At 51.9% G+C, this 18,481-nt stretch overlaps 1 protein-coding gene across 3 annotated transcripts in view; it reads left to right on the forward strand.

Moving 5' to 3' along the window:
* The first annotated feature begins 3,161 nt into the window (after positions 1-3,161).
* Positions 3,162-18,481, forward strand: part of MFSD13A (major facilitator superfamily domain containing 13A) — a 28,287-nt gene continuing 12,967 nt past the window's right edge. The window contains exons 1-9 of one of the 3 annotated variants that reach the window (XM_069566953.1): positions 3,162-3,357; positions 12,224-12,466; positions 12,879-12,961; positions 13,162-13,614; positions 13,741-13,864; positions 15,114-15,210; positions 15,770-15,941; positions 16,030-16,223; positions 17,406-18,206. In XM_069566953.1, the coding sequence (XP_069423054.1) occupies positions 12,299-12,466; positions 12,879-12,961; positions 13,162-13,614; positions 13,741-13,864; positions 15,114-15,210; positions 15,770-15,941; positions 16,030-16,223; positions 17,406-17,668 (1,554 nt within the window). In that variant the 5' untranslated portion in view covers positions 3,162-3,357; positions 12,224-12,298 and the 3' untranslated portion in view covers positions 17,669-18,206. Of the gene's footprint in view, positions 3,358-12,223; positions 12,467-12,878; positions 12,962-13,161; positions 13,615-13,740; positions 13,865-15,113; positions 15,211-15,769; positions 15,942-16,029; positions 16,224-17,405; positions 18,207-18,481 lie in introns of those variants that run through there. The other 2 variants (XM_069566956.1, XM_069566954.1) reach the window with 2 other exon arrangements.

Genomic DNA, 18,481 nt, shown 5'->3' on the forward strand with positions numbered 1-18,481 from the left:
TTTTTTTTTAATGTCTGAGTAGTATTCCAGTGGGAGAAGGCAATGGCACCCCACTCCAGTACTCTTGCCTGGAAAATCCCTTGGATGGAGGAGCCTGGTAGGCTGCAGTCCGTGGGGTCGCTAAGAGTCAGACACGACTGAGCAGCTTCACTTTCACTTTTCACTTTCCTGCACTGGAGAAGGAAATGGCAACCCACTCCAGTGTTCTTGCCTGGAGAATCCCAGGGACGGGGGAGCCGGTGGGCTTCCGTCTGTGGGGTCGCACAGAGTCGGACACGACTGAAGAGACTTAGCAGCAGCAGTATTCCATTGTGTGTGTATGTGTGTGTATCGGGACTTTCCCAATGGCTCAATGGATAAAGAATCTGCCTGTAATGCAGGAGACACAGGAGACCGGAGTTCAATCCCTGGGTCAGGAAGATCCCCTAGAGAAGGAAATGACAACCCCCTCCAGTATTCTTGCCTGCAAAATCCCATGGACAGAGGAGCCCACGGGCTACAGTGAAAAGGGTCGCAAAGAGTAGCACACGACTGAGCGACTGAGCACACAGCATATATATATCTATATATACCTATACATAGATATATATATACCTATATATATATATATATATATATATATATATATATAGGCTCACATGTTCTTTATCCATTCATTTGTTGATGAGCACTTAGGTTGCTTCCACATCTTGGCAATTGTAAATAATGCTGCTATGAACATTGGGGTGCATGTATCTTTGCAAATTAGTGTTTTCATTTTTTTCAAATAAATACCCAGGAGGGAATTGCTGGGTCATATGGTAGTTCTATTCTTAGTTTTCTGAGAAACCTCTATACAGTTTTCCATAGCGCCTGAATGAGTTTATATTCCCATCAACAGGCAGTCTTGGTTTTGAAGTCCCTCTTACCCCATATAGTGTATGGCCTGATGAGTTTAAGTGAATACATGAAAACAGTATTGAAAATGGAAATTTGGGGGACTCTTTCTCCAACTAAGAAAGCCCTAGAAAAATGTGCCCCAAGGAAGGGGCCTGAGGAGTTGTTAGGTGGGGGGAGACTATGGTGGAACCCAGATGAAAGAGGTTGGAAGCCAAGGGAGGAAAGAATTTCAGGGAGAGTGTGTATCTCTTTCCCACAATCCAAGAACTCTGATACAAGTTGAGAGAAGGTGACATGATCTTCAGTTATACCACATGTCCCCTCCCTGTTATCTCTGTGCTTGACAACTGAGAAGGAAATCAGATATAATCACAAGCCTGGTGCTGACAAAAAAAGGGTAACTGGTTACACTGTCTATAAAATCAGAGGCTGAGGGAACACTGAGTGTAACTGTGGGGCATTAAGTGCAATACAGAGGCCAAAGCCTTCCCTGTAAGACCACATCTAGTTCTCACCCCTTGGCAGCTCAGCCCATTTTTCTGTTCCCCCACTGGATACCCAGGGAGGGCTAAGCCAAGATTCAGGGTTGCTCTGAAATAATGGTGCATGCATTCCAGAGATGGAATGCCAGAAAGACTCCTTTAGTCAATTTATGGAGGACCTAGTGTATCAGACTCCATACTGAATGCTGAGTTTCCTGCCTTCTCTTCTCACTGCCAGGAAAGCATAGACAGGGATAAGGGGTAGCAATGGGAGAGAAATGGTAGTCTTCCTTCTAGTAATGAGGGCTTTCTAGAACATGAGGGGAATTAGCAATTGCTTGAAGTCTTTAGAAGAGGGATGATGCCTGTGTGGCCAAGGTGAGGAGGATATAGGCGGTAAGAAGAGGGTCTGACGGGCAGGATTGAGGAGGAGGAAAATGAGACAGACTAGTGGGAGATGGACGCTGGGGGCAAGATTCATGGGGCCTCTAGGGCTCTTAAGGAACTGGGTGAAGAGACTCTCCCCCTGGACACTTAGGCTCTTGTGCTGGACTGTTTGCAATGGGTGTGCCCTTTGCAATGGGTGCCACCCAGGTTGTCAGGATGGAAGATAAGGATAATATTCCTGTTGACAACAAAACTCTTACACCCCTATTTCTCATTTAATGCCCACAAATTCTCTCGAAGGAGTAAAGCAGAGACTCACAAAATGACGGTTCCTGTAAAAGAGGTGGTGGAGCCAGGGAACTGAGTCCCAAGTCCCCCAGAAGTCAAAAGTCATGATCATTGCCCCTTATCCCAGGGTAGGGAAACAGCAGGACTGGAGTCTGTGCTGTCTGACTGCCTAGAAACCTAACTAGGCTTACAGGCCTATTGAGAGAAGACATGGGACATCCTCACTGGATTAGACTGAGCAAAACAAAACTTGACTTTCAGGGCCTGGGAAGGGGTAGGAAGAGGAAAGACTCCCAAGAGTCAGGAGACCTGTGTTCTAGCTTGTCTGGGCTGCTTGCTTGATGTGTGAAAGTCATTGAATCTCTCCCCACCTCAGTTTCCTCATCTGTAAAATGGGATAATAAGACCTACCTCCCAGGGATGACAATGTGAGTACTCAACAAGATAATGCATACAGAGTGTTTAACACAGCACAGGGCAAGTTCTAAGAGCTCAGTAGCCAAGTCACTTCACTTGGGTCCAACTCTGCAGGACCCTATGGACTGTGGCCCACCAGGCCCCTCTGTTCACGGGGTTCTCCAGGCAAGAATACCGGAATGGGCTGTCATGCCCTCCTCCAGGGAACCTTCCCCACCCAGGGATCGAACCCGCGTGTCTTCAGTCTTCTGCATTGGCAGGCGGGTTCTTTACCACTAGCGCCACCCGGGAAGCCCATATTTTTCTATTAACAGTACAAGGAGGTTGGGCCGCTTGGTTGCTCTCTCAGGGTCTTTTGCGTGTGACCCGAATCCTGGTGCCCACAGCAGCTCAAGGTGGGCGTGTCCACTCTTGGCTCACAGTCCAGCTTCAGGGAGTCCCAGGTCGTGCCACCGCCCTCTCCTTATCTGTCTCAGCTGTGCATCCAGTCATATGACAAGGCTTGAAGGGAGGCACTGATCTCGCTTCATTCTCCGATTTAAAAGAAAGGAAGGAGGGTGCAGAGGACGGGAAGCTCTCAGAAAAACAGCTGATTTGAATTGAAGTGACATTAAGCCTTCGTGGAGGTGAGAGTCAGGAATCCAGGCAACCTGCCCCGTTTTTTTGCTAGCATGCACGTCTTCTGTTTGATCCCCAGGGGCAAAGGCCCATAACAAATATGGCGGCGACAGCCTCAGGCTCCAGCACCTGCCTAAACTGCGGTCCCAGGAGCCGCGCGCAGCCAAACGCTGGGTAGGGGCGGAAGAAGAGGCTGGAGAAGCTATCGGCGGCCCGCGCGCAGGCGCACTGGCTGGCACCTGGCTCCCGGCAGCCGTGGGATTAGGCTTCGCGTGCCACAATTGCGGTGAGCGGCTGGCCGATGGCAGGGGCTAGGGGGCAGCGGGCCGGACTGGGGGCCAGTCAGACACAAAGGACACACCGAGGGGGACAGGAGTGCTGTCTGCTCTGGGAGTCCTGGGGGCTGTCTTCGGGGGTTCCTGAAGTGATCTGGCTGTGGGTTGAGAAAGTGCTTGGATCAGGGTGGGAAAAGCTTGGGCTCAAGGGGCGAGGATGGAATTCTTGCAGAGAGGACTCCCTAGAGTCGCCGGCTGCTTCGGGCTGGGATCCATTTCATTAACATAATGGCCTTTAACCCTGGTGATGTAGTAGAACCTATAGGGGAGCTTTAAAAGAACACCGATGCTGGGCCCCTTCTCTAGAGAGTCCAATTTATCTAATTGGTCGGGAGTGAGGCTTGGGCCTTGGTATGACTGAGCAGCTCCTCGGGTGATTTTAATGTGCAGACAGGCTGGAGAGCCACCACATGGTTCAGCACCATGGTTGATCCCAGACTCCTCTGTGGCTTGGAAAGGGTGGGTGGTCTTGGGGGTGAAGTTATTGACATTCCAAGGAAATGGTCCCAACTCCCAATAGGGTGAAATTGACTTCTAGCCTAAGAAAGAGAATGGGCCCTAAGAGAAAGTTACTGCATGGAAAGTGGGCACCCTTCCAGGGTGGGCCTCCCCAACGGCGCTGCCAGGGGTTGTGGGAAGACTGAACAGGGAGACAAAGGGGATGTGAAACAGGAAACTCAGCAGACAATTCAAAGGTCACTGTTGGAAAAAGGACACCCTTAATATTTGCATAGGGTTTTATACCTTTAAAATTCATTTAATACTCCCTGGGGACAGACAGGGAATGGAATTTTTCTCCGGCTTTGCAGATATAGGAATAAACTAGTTAGTCAATAGCTAGTTAGTGATAAGGTTCAGACTTGACCCAGGGCTCCCAACTCCAAATAATGCTTACTAGTAGATTTTTTCCCCTCCATACTAATTGCTTCTCATACAGTGTCTAGTCCTTCCGAAGCCCCTCACCCCAGGGGGCCCTATCTGGCACTCTTGGTTCCCTCTCCCAAGTTTACCAGCTCCCTGCCCACCACAGGCTGGTTCAAAGATCAGGGAGCTGCTCTTGTTTCCATGCTTTTCTAGTTATTTCCCAGGAGCCCGATGGGGTGAAGAGGGGAGCATTTTTGAAAGATGCGGGGGGGCAGGGATCCTTCTAAAAATCTTTTTCTGTCACCCGGCCCACCCCCCCTTTCTGTTGTCCTCAGGAGAGTATCTTGTGTGTGGTTTCCAAGCCCTTCCTAATCTGGTGTCTCTCTGTTCTGAGCTTGCTTTCCATATTGTATGTTTTCCTTAGCACATGGTGAAAGCTTAATAAATGTTACATTTTGTTGTTATCACTGTTCCTCTTTGTTCACCTGTTGCCTTGCTGTCCCTGTTTCACATCAGGCTTTCCCTTTCTGAGGTTGCCTCTTTCTGACTTCCACAGTCAAACAGAATGGAGAGTTGAGGGGGACAGTGGGATCTGGGGGTCTCACTCCTCCTATGGGTGCTTTTTCCCCCTTGGGCTGGGGATGTCCATATGAGCCTTTTAGGGGCAAATTGACCCACTGGGTATTAATTAAAAGGCCAGTATGTGGTGAAGGAGCCTGGTGGAGGCTAGAGGTAGAAATCAGGGGTAGGTCTGACCTGGCCCCGCCCATAAGGAGCTTGGAGGCTGGAGAAGGGTTAGGGAGATCTTTGGATCCTGATACAGAGTATTCAGCCAAGGGACCTGAAATAGGGAGAGAACACCTAACTTGGTGTTCTTGAGAACGTTTGTGCCACTGAACTGGCCCTTTCTCAGATAAGCAGGATTTGATAATGATTGTGGTGGGTGATGGGCAAAGTGATGTGAGAAATGCTGAGGGTTTTTCCTTCTTTTGCTCAAAAGCATCTGTTTTGAATTTTGGTTCCAGCACTGAATAGCTCTGTGATTTAGGGCCAGTTACTTATCCTTCAGAGCCTTGGTTTCTTCACTTACAAGATAAGGATAGAAATAGTAACAAGTTGTAAGGATACATGATGATAGGTGTAAAAACCAGCCATATCTTATATGCCTGAGAACTGGTATGTAGTTACATCTAGAGAGTTTTAGGTGGAAGGAACAACATGAACTAAGGTTGGAGGTGGCATTCAAAAAAGAATTTGAAAGATGGTAGGATATGGACTGCAAGGAGATCCAACCAGTCCATTCTAAAGGAGATCCGCCCTGGGTGTTCTTTGGCAGGAATGATGCTAAAGCTGAAACTCCAGTACTTTGGCCACCTCATGCGAAGAGTTGACTCATTGGAAAAGACTCTGATGCTGGGAGGGATTGGGAGCAGGAGGAGAAGGGAACGACAGAGGATGAGATGGCTGGATGGCATCACCGACTCGATGGACTTGAGTCTGAGTGAACTCCAGGAGATGGTGATGGACAGGGAGGCCTGGCGTGCTGTGATTCATGGGGTCGCAAAGCGTCGGACACGACTGAGCGACTGAACTGGACTGAACTGAACTGAGGATATTTCAGACAATGAGAAGCATCAATGTTTCGTACTGAAAAGACAACTTCAATCCTTGATTTGCCAGAAGACACAGACTGAAATCCTTTAAAGATCATAAAGCCAAACTTCAAAGAAGTGAAAAAGAAAAAGAATAGTTACATTTTACTGAGGGTCTTCTAGATGCCAGGCACTAGGCTTGGTGCTTTATATACCTTCATGCATTTTAGCCCCACAGCAATCTAAGAGGTTGGCTTAGATCCCCACTTTATAGATGAGGAAACTGAGGCCCTGAGGGAGGGAGTGGCTGGCTCAAGGTCACACTACTGGGACCATACCTGCTGTCATTGTGGGGGATGGGCTGTGGGGCCTCCAGCAGGTTCTCATGGTGTCAAGGTGAGGGTGGAGTTGGTTGCAGGTTACAGGACATCTCAGTCTCGTTATACAGTTAGGCTAGTGTGGGCCCCAAGCTGTTCCTTCCCAAGAGAGGCAGGGCTGTTGCTCTCTGTGGGGGTGGATTGGGGGTGGTGGTTTGCGGAAAGTTTTCACTTTCATCTTAGGTTCAAAGGATTTGTTAACAAAATAAGCCTCGTGTTATATACGAATAAATAATACCAGTATTTATTAGAGAATTATCTAACTTACTTTTGATATACTAACATTAAAAGAAACGAGAAAGAAACAGCAGAGGATACATCACCAAACTGAGTTTTGACCAACATCCAGACTCAGACAACATTTGGGAAGTCCCATGACACAGCACATCTGGAGTCCCAGTTGGGAAAAGGTCCCAGGCATCCCGTCCGCTTTGTGGATGAGACTTCAAAAATTACAGTTCAGAGTTCCCACTCATAATCCCTGGACGCAGACTGATAATCATCAGTCTGTGAGCAAAAGCAGCTCTGGTTTTATGTTAATGCTGTTTGTTTTGTCATGTAAAACTTGGAATGTTGTTAAGCCTGGGACTTGGTTGGTCAGGGCCTCTCTATGGGCTCAACAATTTCAAGATTTGTCCCCTATCTTATCTATGGTGCCACAAGGCTTCCACTGACAGCAGGCAGTCAAGGCACGCACAGTCAGGGCATTATCCCGGCAGGTTAGAAGCAAGGTCAGAGACCTGGTCTGCCTTGTCTCTGAAGCCTAAACAGGACTATTTATTTAATTTCCCTAACAGGTGGGACTTCCCTGGTGGCTCAATTTTAAAGAATCTGCCTGCAATGCAGGAGACCCATGTTTGATCCCTGGGTCTGGAAGATCTCTTGGAGAAGGAAGTGGCAATCCATTCCAGTAGTCTTGCCTGGGAAATCCCATGAACAGAGGAGCTTGGTGGACTCTAGTCTATGGGGCTGCAAGAGTCGGAAACAACTTAGTGACTAAACCACCAACAGGTGGGGAGGGCTAGCAGAGGAAGAAGTTACTGATGGAGCAATACAATTTGGAAGAGAAACCGTTGAGTGACCCTGCATGCTCCTCCCGCAGCTCTCTTTCCTGAGCAAAGGCTTACCTGGGCATGGTGCTTTGCCTCTAGATCTAGTCCATGGTTTACGGGTTTGTCTCTGGTACCCCTGAACATTGTCTATGCTCCTGCTTCTTGCAGGCCCTCCTCCTCTGACTTTACCTCTTGTGCTTTTTCCCCCCTCAAACTCCCTTGCCACAAGAAGGACCTGATTACCTGCATATTCCCCTGCTCTTACTCTGATCTAAGTGAGCCTAAGAAAAAGCCAGTTTCTCAGCATATTTCTATTGGTGCTCTGGGGCTTACTAGTACTCCCTTTGTTTGTTGGTGATCAGTCACTAAGTCACGTCTGACTCTTTTCGACCCCATGGACTGCAGCACGCCAGGCTTCCCTGTCCGTCACTATCTCCCGGAGTTTGCTCAAACTCATACCCATTGAGCCTGTGATGTTATCCAACCATCTCATCCTCTCTTGCCTCCTTCTCCTGCCCTTAGTCTTTCCCAGCATCAGGGTCTTTACCAATGAGTCTGCTCTTGGCATCAGGTTGCCAAAGTATTGAAGCTTCAAAATCAGTCCTTCCAATAGACATTCAGGGTTTACTTGCTTTAGGATTGACTAGAATTGATACTTTTGAATTGGGATACTGGAGAAGACTCTAGAGAGTTCTTTGGACTGCAGGGAGATCAAACCAGTCAATCCTCCCTGCATTCTTGTAAAGATAGGCACTTACTTTCATTTTGCAGGTGAGGAATCCAAGGTTCAGACAGGCTCAGACCTTACCTGTGGGTGCAGTTAGTAGGAAGTGCAGTTGAGATTTAAAACCAGGCTCTTCTGATGGCAAAAGTCATACTTTTTCCATCTCACCACACTTTGAGGTTTTCCTCTACTGTTGTCCCAGTGTGGGTGCAGGGAGCTGGTGGCTGGCAGCTGGGGACCTTGCCTATAGAGTCCACCTTCTCCAGTAACCAGGGCAGGTCACTGGACATCTGGGTAGGGGCACCAGCAGGCTTCAGTCCCTTTGGACAAAGGCTTTCGAGGTGAGGGAGGGGAGTTCTTAAAGGCCCTGGGGAATCAGAGGAGGTGACCTGAGTTAAGGGTAAAAGCAGACGCATACATTGTGCTTTATAGGCGCAAAACACCTTTAGATGAATCCCCATCTCATCCTGGTGTGGTGGATATGGACGGTCTGGGAGGCTTGATAGTGATAGTCTGTGAAGTCCCGGTGCTCACTGCACTTACTGTGCTCACCATGTCAAAGTATCTTCTCATTGACTGCTGACCCTAGCCTTAGGAAGGTTGACTTCATTGTGCAATTCAGGAAATAGGCATGGAGAGGTTAACCAAATTGCTGCAGGTCACATGGGTAGAAAATGGTAGAGCTGGGCCTTTGGAGACCTCCGCTTATGCCTTCTTTCCACTACATTGCTTGGGAAAGTGCCAAGGAAACTTTCAGAGTGATGGATATATTCCTGATCTCAACTGTGACAGTTTCACAGGCATACACATTGCCAAAACTGATCAGACTATACACTTTGAATATGTGCAGTGTTATTATCTAGGGAAGGGTTCTTTTTTTCTATTCTCTCTCTTTTATTTTGGTCGTACCACAGGCCTTGCAGGATCTCAGTTCTCCAGTCAGGGATTGAAACCAGGCCATGACAGTGAAAGCCTGGAGTCCTAACCCCTAGGCAACCAGAGACCTCTCCATTGTGCAGATTACTGTATGTCAGTTATATCTCAATAAAGCTGTGGGAAAAAAACAATATTTCCCACCAAATACTTCTTCAGGGGCTTAAAGGCCCCATGGATAACGTCCTGCTTCTGGACAAGGCGGGATCCTTTTGGCCAGGGAGAGATTCTCACAGACTTAGCGGCTGCTTTCAGGAAGTTTGGGCTTCCCAGGTGGTGCTAGTGGTAAAGAACCCGTCTGCCAATGCAGGAGTTGTAAGAGACACAGGTTCAATCCTGGGTTGGGAAGATTCCCCTGGAGGAGGGCATGGCAACCCACTCCAGTGTTCTTGCCTGGAGAATCCCCATGGACAGAGGAACCTGGCAGGCTACAGTCCAAAGGATCTCACGAGTCGGACACGACTGAAGTGACATGGCATGCATCCACGCAGGTAGTTTTGGCCATTCCTCCTTCTCCTTCCTCCATCACTAAGATGTGGACTGGCACAAAGCTGGCACGGGGGTGGGAGGCTGCATACTGACCTCTTGAGTGACCACCTCAGCTTCCAGTGAGCCTGAGAGGGACCCTGTCAGAGTCCCTCCTTGTTCTCCCCGCAGAGCCTCTATCTCCCCAGCCAGTCACTCCCACAGCAAGGGTGGCTGAGTCCGGAGATGGAGGTAGAGGTGAGGACACAGGCCCCATGCTGGCGAACCCCGCCGTCAGGTTGGAGTGCAGGCAGGCAGGAGAATGTGTGCAGGGCTGGAGGCACAATGAGGGGCGAGGAGTTGGAGTTCTAATGGCCATGACGGGTGAGATGGAAACGAAGAGATGTGGATGGCGCTTCTGGTAGCAGGGGCCCTTGAGAACAAAGGCCTGGCCAGAGAAGATGGAGGCTTGAAGGTCCACGGGAAGCTGGGCTGGACTGGCCGGGGGAGGCTGGACTACAGAGGCCCTGGAAGGCTAGGCGTGGAAGCACAGCCCTGGGGACTCATGGGGCAAGAACAGGGCCTGTCGGGGGCGGGTCGCCACTTAGGGACTGCGTCTGAGTTGGTTCTCCAGGGCCTGACTCTAATGGGGAAACAGGAGTTTCTGTTCTGCATATGTGTGTGCAAGCATGCAGACATGTAAATGAGGCCTGTGGGTAGGCTTGGGTCACGAGGGCTTCAAGAGGAGATAGCCTCTGAGGAGGTGCATAAGTTTTAAGGCTGCCGAAACAAACAGCCACAAACCCAACTCCAGTACTCTTGCCTGGAAAATCCCATGGGTGGAGGAGCCTGGTAGGCTGCAGTCCATGAGGCCGCTGAGTTGGACACGACTGAGCGACTTCACTTTCACTTTTCACTTTCATGCATTGGAGAAGGAAATGACAACCCACTCCAGTGTTCTTGCCTGGAGAATCCCAGGGATGGGGGAGCCTGGTGGGCTGCTGTTTATGGGGTCGCACAGAGTCGGACATGACTGAAGCGACTTAGCAGCAGCAGCAGGTAGCTTAAAACAACCTCACGGTTCCTGGAGGGTGGAAATCCAGCACCAGGGCACCAGCAGGGTCATGCGCCCTCTGGAGGGAGCCTCTAGGAAAGCATCCTTCCTTGCCTCCACCTGGCTGTCTTGTGCTACCTGCAATTCTGCGTGTTCTCTGCCTCACAGCCGCATCGCTCAGATTTCTGCCTTCATCTTCACGTGGCTGTCTTCCCTTTCTCTGTGTCTCTGTGCAGATTCCCCTCTCCTTACGAGGACAGCAGTCCTTAGATTAGGGCTCACCTCAGTTCAGACCTCATCTTAATGTGGTTACATCTGTAAAGCTCTTTCCAAAGAAGATCACACTCACAGGTGCTGGGGGTTAGGACTTGAACCTATCTTTTCGGGGCTAATTCAACTAGCTACAGGGAGTTTGAGAGAAGAAAGCCCCCATATCTTCCCTCTGGCGGGCAGAGAAGGGGGGTGGTCAGACAAGCACACATGGGATTATTTTTCTGAAAAGAGAACAACAACTTTGAATCTAAAAAAAGAGACAGATAGACTTAATGCCTGGCTGCTTAAAGTGTGGTCATGGCCCAGCAGCATCGGTGGCCCCTGGGAGCCTGTTAGAAAGGCAGAATCTCAGATTCCACTCCACACCTGCGAAGGCAAAAATCTACATTTGAACCAAGTCCCCAGGTGACGTGGAAGCACATTACAGTATGAGAAGCACTGCTGTAATAAGAATTGGGTTTTTATTTCCTTTTAAACCCGTGGTCCGTCTAGCCTGCTGGTCTCTGCATGAGCTGGCCTGGTCCGGAGCAGCCGCGCGTGTTGTCCTTTGTTCTTTCATGTAACACGTTCTTGAGTTTCTCTCCCGTGTGTTGACACTGCCCACGTACTTGACCTTTGTGGAGAGCATCGGGCTTGTTGAGCCAGTCCCTTTGTTGTGTTCCTGGGCTGTGTCCAAATTTTGGCTGTTTTTAGAAGTTGCTGTTGTGAACAACTCTGTACATGTTCTCTTGGGGTTAGTTCCTTGAGGTGGGGTTTCTGGAATCAAAGTGCATGGGCAGTTGTGGACTCTTATCATATCTTATCACTCTTATATCCCTGTGAAACCTGACATCACAGCAGGTCTCTCCATTCTACCCAGCACCCCACAGTAATCCAGTTTGGGAGGTCAAGTGGCAAAAAAAAAAAGGCTTCGGAGCCAGACAGGCCAGGGTTCAAGTCTGCTACTTTTATGCTGTGTGACCTTGGGCAAATGACTGAACCATCTCTGAGCTTGGGGTTGCTCTCCTATAATATTGGAACAGTGCTGTAAACGTTGTATGGGTTTTATAAAGATGATAATGATACCACCAACATTTATTGAGCACTTTCTGTGAGTTAGCTCATTTAATCCCTTTATTCTTCTGAGTAGCCATGATCATCCACTTTTCCCTTTTACAGAAGAGAAAACAGGCTGGGGTTAACTAGCTTGCCCGAGATTCTACTGTAGGCACAGTGTGTGCCCAGGCCCAGGGGTGTCAGGTTAGAGTATGGATGAAAGAAGATGCCCTAGCATGCGACCTGACTCTGCACTTGCTGGCTGTCTGCATTCTCTTCCCACGCCTTTATCAGTTTCCTTTTACTCCCTAGTAGTGGTGATTCCCATTGGCGATTCCCCAGTTTTGTTTTATGTGCAAACTTTCTCCCAGTGAGATGACTCAGAGGTCTGGGGTTAGGAGCAGGGCTGGCTCTGATCCCTGCAGCTAACTGGCTCCTTCTTCCCCAGGGACAAGTATGGCCAGACTGCCCATGGCCATGGGCGTGCCTCGGTGCTCCTGGGGCTGAGGCTGGGCTGGCCACCATGAGGCTGGGTGGACCCTGGGCCTCGCTGCTGGGCCTGCCCACGGCTGTGGTCTATGGCTCCCTGGCCCTCTTTGTCTCTGTCCTGCACAACGTGTTCCTGCTTTACTATGTGGACACCTTTGTCTCAGTGTACAAGATCGACAAAGCTGCCTTCTGGGTTGGAGAGGTAGGCCAGCACCGGGGCAGTCATCCGGGGTGGGAGCCGGGCAGATGGCAGGCAGGGTCCCACTGAGCCAGAAGCAGAGAGTAAGCTGGCTTGCCCACCAAGATTCAGCAAGAAAAGGTAGAGCTGGAGGCCTCAGGGGGATTATGCCAACTCTCCCGTCCTCTGTCCTGTGAGCCAGGCACTGTATGCACATTTTTAATATATTCACATGTATTTATCAGCAGTGCCCTGGACGGTGGGAGTTTGATGGGGGCAGTGGCTGTGGGTTATGGCAGAGGGACTAACCTGAGCACACGTTTGCAGGCAGGAGAGCTGGCGTCATCTCTGAGGGGTGGCGAGTAGACTGGGGTGGGGAAAGCCCTGGAGAGGACATCGCCTGGAGCCCACCTGCCCGTCTCCCCTCTGCCCACAGACGGTGTTTCTCCTCTGGAACAGTCTCAACGACCCCCTCTTCGGCTGGCTGAGTGACCGTCGGTTCCTCAGCTCCCAACCCCGGTTTGTTTCCCGGGGAAAGCTCAGGACTGGTCCTCTCCCACCTCCCCCTCCCCAGGGCTAGAGGACCGCTGCCTGTGTGTGGGGTGGGGAAAGAAAGGGAAACCACTGCCAGCCATTGGCTGGGCCTTCTCATTTCCCAAGTTCAGGCAGGGAGTGGGGCCTGCCAGGGCATCTCCCAACGGCCCGCCTCTCCCCGGCAGGTCAGGCGCTGGGCTCTCCTCACGGGCCGTGGTGCTGGCACGGGTGTGGGCACTGGGCTGGCACGGGCCGCTGCTGGCACTGTCGTTCCTGGCATTCTGGGTGCCCTGGGCGCCTGCTGGGCTGCAGTTCTTGCTGTGCCTGTGCCTCTACGACGGCTTCCTGACGCTCGTAGACCTGCATCATCATGCCTTGCTGGCCGACCTGGCCCTCTCAGCCCACGACCGCACCCACCTCAACTTCTACTGCTCCCTCTTCAGCGCGGCCGGCTCCCTGTCTGTCTTTGCCTCCTACGCCTTCTGGAACAAAGAGGACTTCTCTTCCTTCCGCGCCTTCTGCCTGGCACTGGCCACTGGCTCCGGGCTGGGCTTTGTGGGGGCCGCACGGCTGCTGAGGCGGCGGGTTGAGGCGGCCGGCAGGGAGCCGGGGTGCCCAGCCATGGCTGTGAATGGCAGGTGAGTGGCCAGCACTCTGCTGGGCTTGATTGCCATGCTGGGGCTCCCGGCTGATGGATGGCTGCCTGAGGTGGGAGATGGCTCTGGCCCAGCCTAAGCTGTTCTTGATTCCCCTCTGCCCCATAGCCTGTGTGAAGAAGAGCTGCTTGTGAGCAGCGAGGAGGCAGGTAGCATCACCTTGGGCCAGTACCTCCGGCAGCTGGCACGCCACCGGAACTTCCTGTGGTTCGTGGGCATGGACCTGGTGCAGGTATGGGAGCAATGCCCATTCATAGGATGGCTGCAAATGCCTCACTCAAAGGAATTGCCTTCCCAGAAGCTGGGAAATCAGTTCTGGCCTTCCCTGAGGCTGAGCGGCTGAATGGCAGGAATACAAGTTGGGTAGTTAAGAGACCTGGATTCTCCCTGCATCTGAGCTCCTAACTCCCTGTGTGATCTTAGGCTGGTCTCTCTCTTTTGGAGCAGCCATGTTCTCACCTGCAACGTGAGGATAGGAGAGAGAGGTGCTCCCTTGGGGACTTTTTTTTGGCCACTCTGCGGGGCATATGTGGACTTCCCTGATGGCTCAGTGGGTAAAGAATGTGCCTGCAATGCAGGAGACACAGGAGACATGGGTTCAATCCCTGGGTCAGGAAGATCCCCTGGGGTAAGAAATGGCAACCGATTCCAGTACTCTTACAAGGAAAATTCCATGGACAGAGGAGAGTGATGGGCTATAGTTCATGGAGTCCCAAAGAGTCGGAGGCGACTAAGCACGCACAATGCTTAGAACACTTTTGTATAATTCTATTTTTGCAGGGCATGTGGGATCTTAGTTCCCCAACCAGGGATCAAAACCACACCCCCTGCATTGGAAGTAGATAGTCTTAATCACTGGAACACCAGGGAAGTCCCTGAGGACTCTTTAACACCACAGGCCAGACCTAGAATACATTAGTATATAAGCCAGCGAAATTTAGAAACACATTGTTTTTATGTCATTAAGCTTGTTTTAGCATTGATAAGTTTTACAAGAGAAACCTTTCAGTTGTTTTAATGGTGATGTTATCATTCCTTCTAACTTTTATAGATAAGCATAGGAATTTGGTTTTAGGTTTTGTTCTGGTATGTTCCATGCTGAAGGACACGGAACTAGAGGCTGCTCTGGCTCCTGCTGCTGCCCTCCCAGCCCCCACCCCCCGCCCCTCCGCCTCCCGCCTGTTGGTTTTCCCTCTGTTCCTGGCTCCCCTTCACCCCTCCTCCCCAGCGCCTCCCCAGCCTCCTTAGTGTCCCTGTTGGTTGTTCCTGGCTCCCCTTCACCCCGCCTCCCAGCCTCCTTAGTGTCCCTGTTGGTTGTTCCTGGCTCCCCTTCACCCCGCCTCCCAGCCTCCTTAGTGTCCCTATTGGTTGTTCCTGGCTCCCCTTCACCCGCCTCCCAGCCTCCTTAGTGTCCCTGTTGGTTGTTCCTGGCTCCCCTTCACCCCGCCTCCCAGCCTCCTTAGTGTCCCTGTTGGTTGCAGGTCTTTCACTGCCACTTCAACAGCAACTTCTTTCCCCTCTTCCTGGAGCATCTGTTGTCAGAACACATCTCCCTCTCCACGGGCTCCTTCCTGTTGGGTGAGTGGGTACCTGGTGCTGGCTGGAAGGACAGAGGCTTGCACCCCAGAACCCCTAGACTGACTGCAGATACAGTCACCTCCCAGCTGGGGCCCAGGTGGCAGAGGGCAGAATCTGCACTGGGGTTGCACCTCCAGCCCCCAGCCCCACCCCCACTCTGTTTTCCAGAGGAAGGGAGGCAGCTTCTGCGAGTTTGAGTGGGTAGGGCTGCCCTCATGGTGGTCCTCTTGGTAGTCATGCCACCTAGCGGTAATGTGGCGCAGTAGCTTGTTCACAAGGGACGACTGCTCTCCTGACAGGCCTGGGAACGAGTGCTTCTTCCCTGTGTGGCCTTGGGTGTTTTATTTCATCTCTTTGGATCTCCATTTATCTGTAAAGTAGGGATAGTACTTACCTTAAAAGGTTGCGAGGACTAAATAAAAGGATGTGGAAACTCAGCACAGCGCCTGGACCGAGTTAGTGCTGAATCAGTGCAAACTTTGATTTCTGATGGTTAAAATGTGGGCAGTTGTGGAGGCTGTGGCAGTGCCCCTTGACAAGGCCACGCTCCCTTCCCCAGGCATCTCCTACGTCGCTCCCCACCTCAACAACCTCTACTTCCTGCCCCTGTGCCGGCGCTGGGGTGTCTACGCCGTGGTGCGGGGGCTCTTCCTGCTCAAGCTGGGCCTGAGCCTGCTTATGCTGTTGGCTGGCCCTGACCACCCCGGTCTGCTCTGCCTCTTCATTGCCAGGTAGGCCCTGCCCCTCCCTCGCCCCCACACCTGTTTCCCCCCACCCCCACATCCCCCTTCATTCTTATCCATTCTCTCTCGCTGGCAGCAACCGTGTTTTCACTGAGGGCACCTGTAAGCTGTTGACCTTGGTGGTCACGGACCTGGTGGATGAGGACTTGGTGCTGAATCACCGCAAGCAGGCAGCCTCAGCGCTTCTCTTTGGCATGGTGGCCCTGGTGACCAAGCCAGGCCAGACTTTCGCTCCGCTGCTGGGCACCTGGCTGCTCTGCTTCTACACAGGTGAGGGCCCAGGGGCTGGCATGGTGCTTGAGGCTCCAGGGGCATACCTGGTGTACCTGCTGATGAACCTGGGACCTGGGTCGAGTGAAGCAGAGAGAATGACAACCAGCCGTGACAGAGGCTGGGCCTGGGCTGCCCCTGACTGTCATCTCTCCTCTGCCTGCCCCTCTGTTGGCAGAGGAGCTGGGTTCCATCTTTCAGTAGTTCACTCATTCATTCAGCAAATATGTATGGGATACTTTCTCTGCTAGGTGCTGTTCTAGGTGCCTCTAGGGAGAGAGAGAACAAAATAAGACAGATAAGGTCTTTGCTGTCACGGAGCTTATATTCTATGTTGGGGTGGGGGTGGGGTCGGCACTAAACAGCTAAACAGGAGAAGAGCAGGCAGTGATAAGTGCACTGCTAGAAGTATCACTGTGGCTAAGAAGCTGCTCTGTGTGGCCTGGAAAGACCCTGCGGAGATGGCACCCAGGATGTGAACTGAATGGTGAGGATTGTCTAGAAAGATCTCAGCAAATCACAGGCAGAAAAGAAAGTACAGGAGCCCAGGTTACCAGGAATGGTTTGGATTGGCATTTCCTCCTCTGGAGGATCTTCCTGACCCAGGGATTGAACCCCAGTCTCTTGTATCTCCTGCACTGGCAGATGAGCTCTTTACCACTGCACCACCGGGGAAGCCCAGGAGTGGTTTGGAGATGAGGCTGAAAAAGTGAAGAGGGGCTCTGTAGGTCAGGGCAGGGTTTGGATGTTATTCTCAGTGCAGCTCCTGGGAAGGTTTTAAGTAGGGCAATGGCCTAGTCTGATTTACATTTTTTAAAGTTTGCTCTATCTGCTGTTTGGAGAGTGGACTGTAGGGAGGCTGTGGCAAAAACAATGGAGGCTTGGGGCAGGTGGTGCTGGGGGCGGAAAAGAAGTGTTTGGTTTGGGCTGTGTTTTGGAGTTGGGGGAGGTGAAGGATTGGCTCTTGGGGAATGGTGAAGCTAATTGAGGACTCTAGGAAGACATTGGTTATTGGGGGGATAGTGGTGCCATTCCGCAAGAAGGAAGAACCGGGGAGAAGCAAGTTTGGGTGCGGAATTGAGAGTTGGGGTTTGGACATGTCCATGTGACATCTGAGATGAGGCACTGTGGACTCTGGAGGCCAGGGCTGACCTGTTCTTTCTGCGGGCTCTCTTGTCCTAGGTCATGATCTCTTCCAGCGGCACCCCCCGTCCCCTGTGGGGAGTGCTCAGCCCTGGCCGGAGCCCCCGGCTCCGCCCCCGGCACAGGCCCCCGCGCTCCGCCAGGGCTGCTTCCACCTGCTGGTGCTGGTGCCCATCGCCTGCGCTCTGCTGCAGCTGTTCACTTGGTCCCAGTTCACGCTGCACGGGAGGCGCCTGCACATGGTCAAAGCCCAGCGCCAGAGCCTGTCACGGGCCCAGACCCTGGACATTAAGATGGTGTGAGGGGAGTGCAAAGCCACCCCGATGAGGACACTACCTATAGCCCTGGGGCCGCCAGCCCTGTGTCCTGCTCTTCCGCCTCCCTGGGGTCCTGCCTGGAGGACAGATGGCAGAGTGGGAGCACTTGGGGCTGAGCCGGAGTGTCACTGGGGTCTAAGTTCCTGCATGACTGTCTGGCCCAGCTTGGGCAAAGGCTGGGCCGTGTGTGTGCTCAGGGACCTGCTTCCTCCTCTAGAGCAGAAGAAGAGGACCGAGAAGGGTGGGGCCCGCCCTGTGGTCATATGGGGTTGCTATGGGTATGGAGGCCATTACTCCTACCTGGCTGGGGCTGGCGCCCTGTGTGGGCTCCAAAACCACTTTTGCCTGGTCAGGACTGGGAGTCCTACCTGCCCCTTCCAGTGATTTCTCTCAGAATTCTCTGCTTCAGCCGCACCTGGAGTAGCATGCCCCAGCTGCTGCAGGGCGCCCCTGAACCCCAAATGACCTCTCAGTGAGGTTCATCTCATCACAAACTGATTAAAGCCAGTCATTTCTATTTCCATTCCTGGAGTCTTTGCTGTGTATGGGAGCAGTGGGCTGGAGAACAGGATTCCTTAATAAGAGCAGCCTGAGAACGTTTTCAAAGATGAGTAGGGTAGGGCGGAGGGGGACGCTGCATCAGGTTCACTGAGGTAGTGGGGAGAGCCTGCAGACCGGTAGCCTCATGGGCCCCTGGGAGCCAAACAGCTTTCAGGCCTGTGGTCATAGCCCCAGTGCGTTTCCCATGTACCACTGCTGGAGGTGGGCAGGGAGTGGCCATGGCTAGGCTAGAGATCC

Source organism: Ovis canadensis, chromosome 22 (genome assembly GCF_042477335.2).
Source record: "Ovis canadensis isolate MfBH-ARS-UI-01 breed Bighorn chromosome 22, ARS-UI_OviCan_v2, whole genome shotgun sequence".
Classification (NCBI taxonomy): domain Eukaryota; kingdom Metazoa; phylum Chordata; class Mammalia; order Artiodactyla; family Bovidae; genus Ovis; species Ovis canadensis.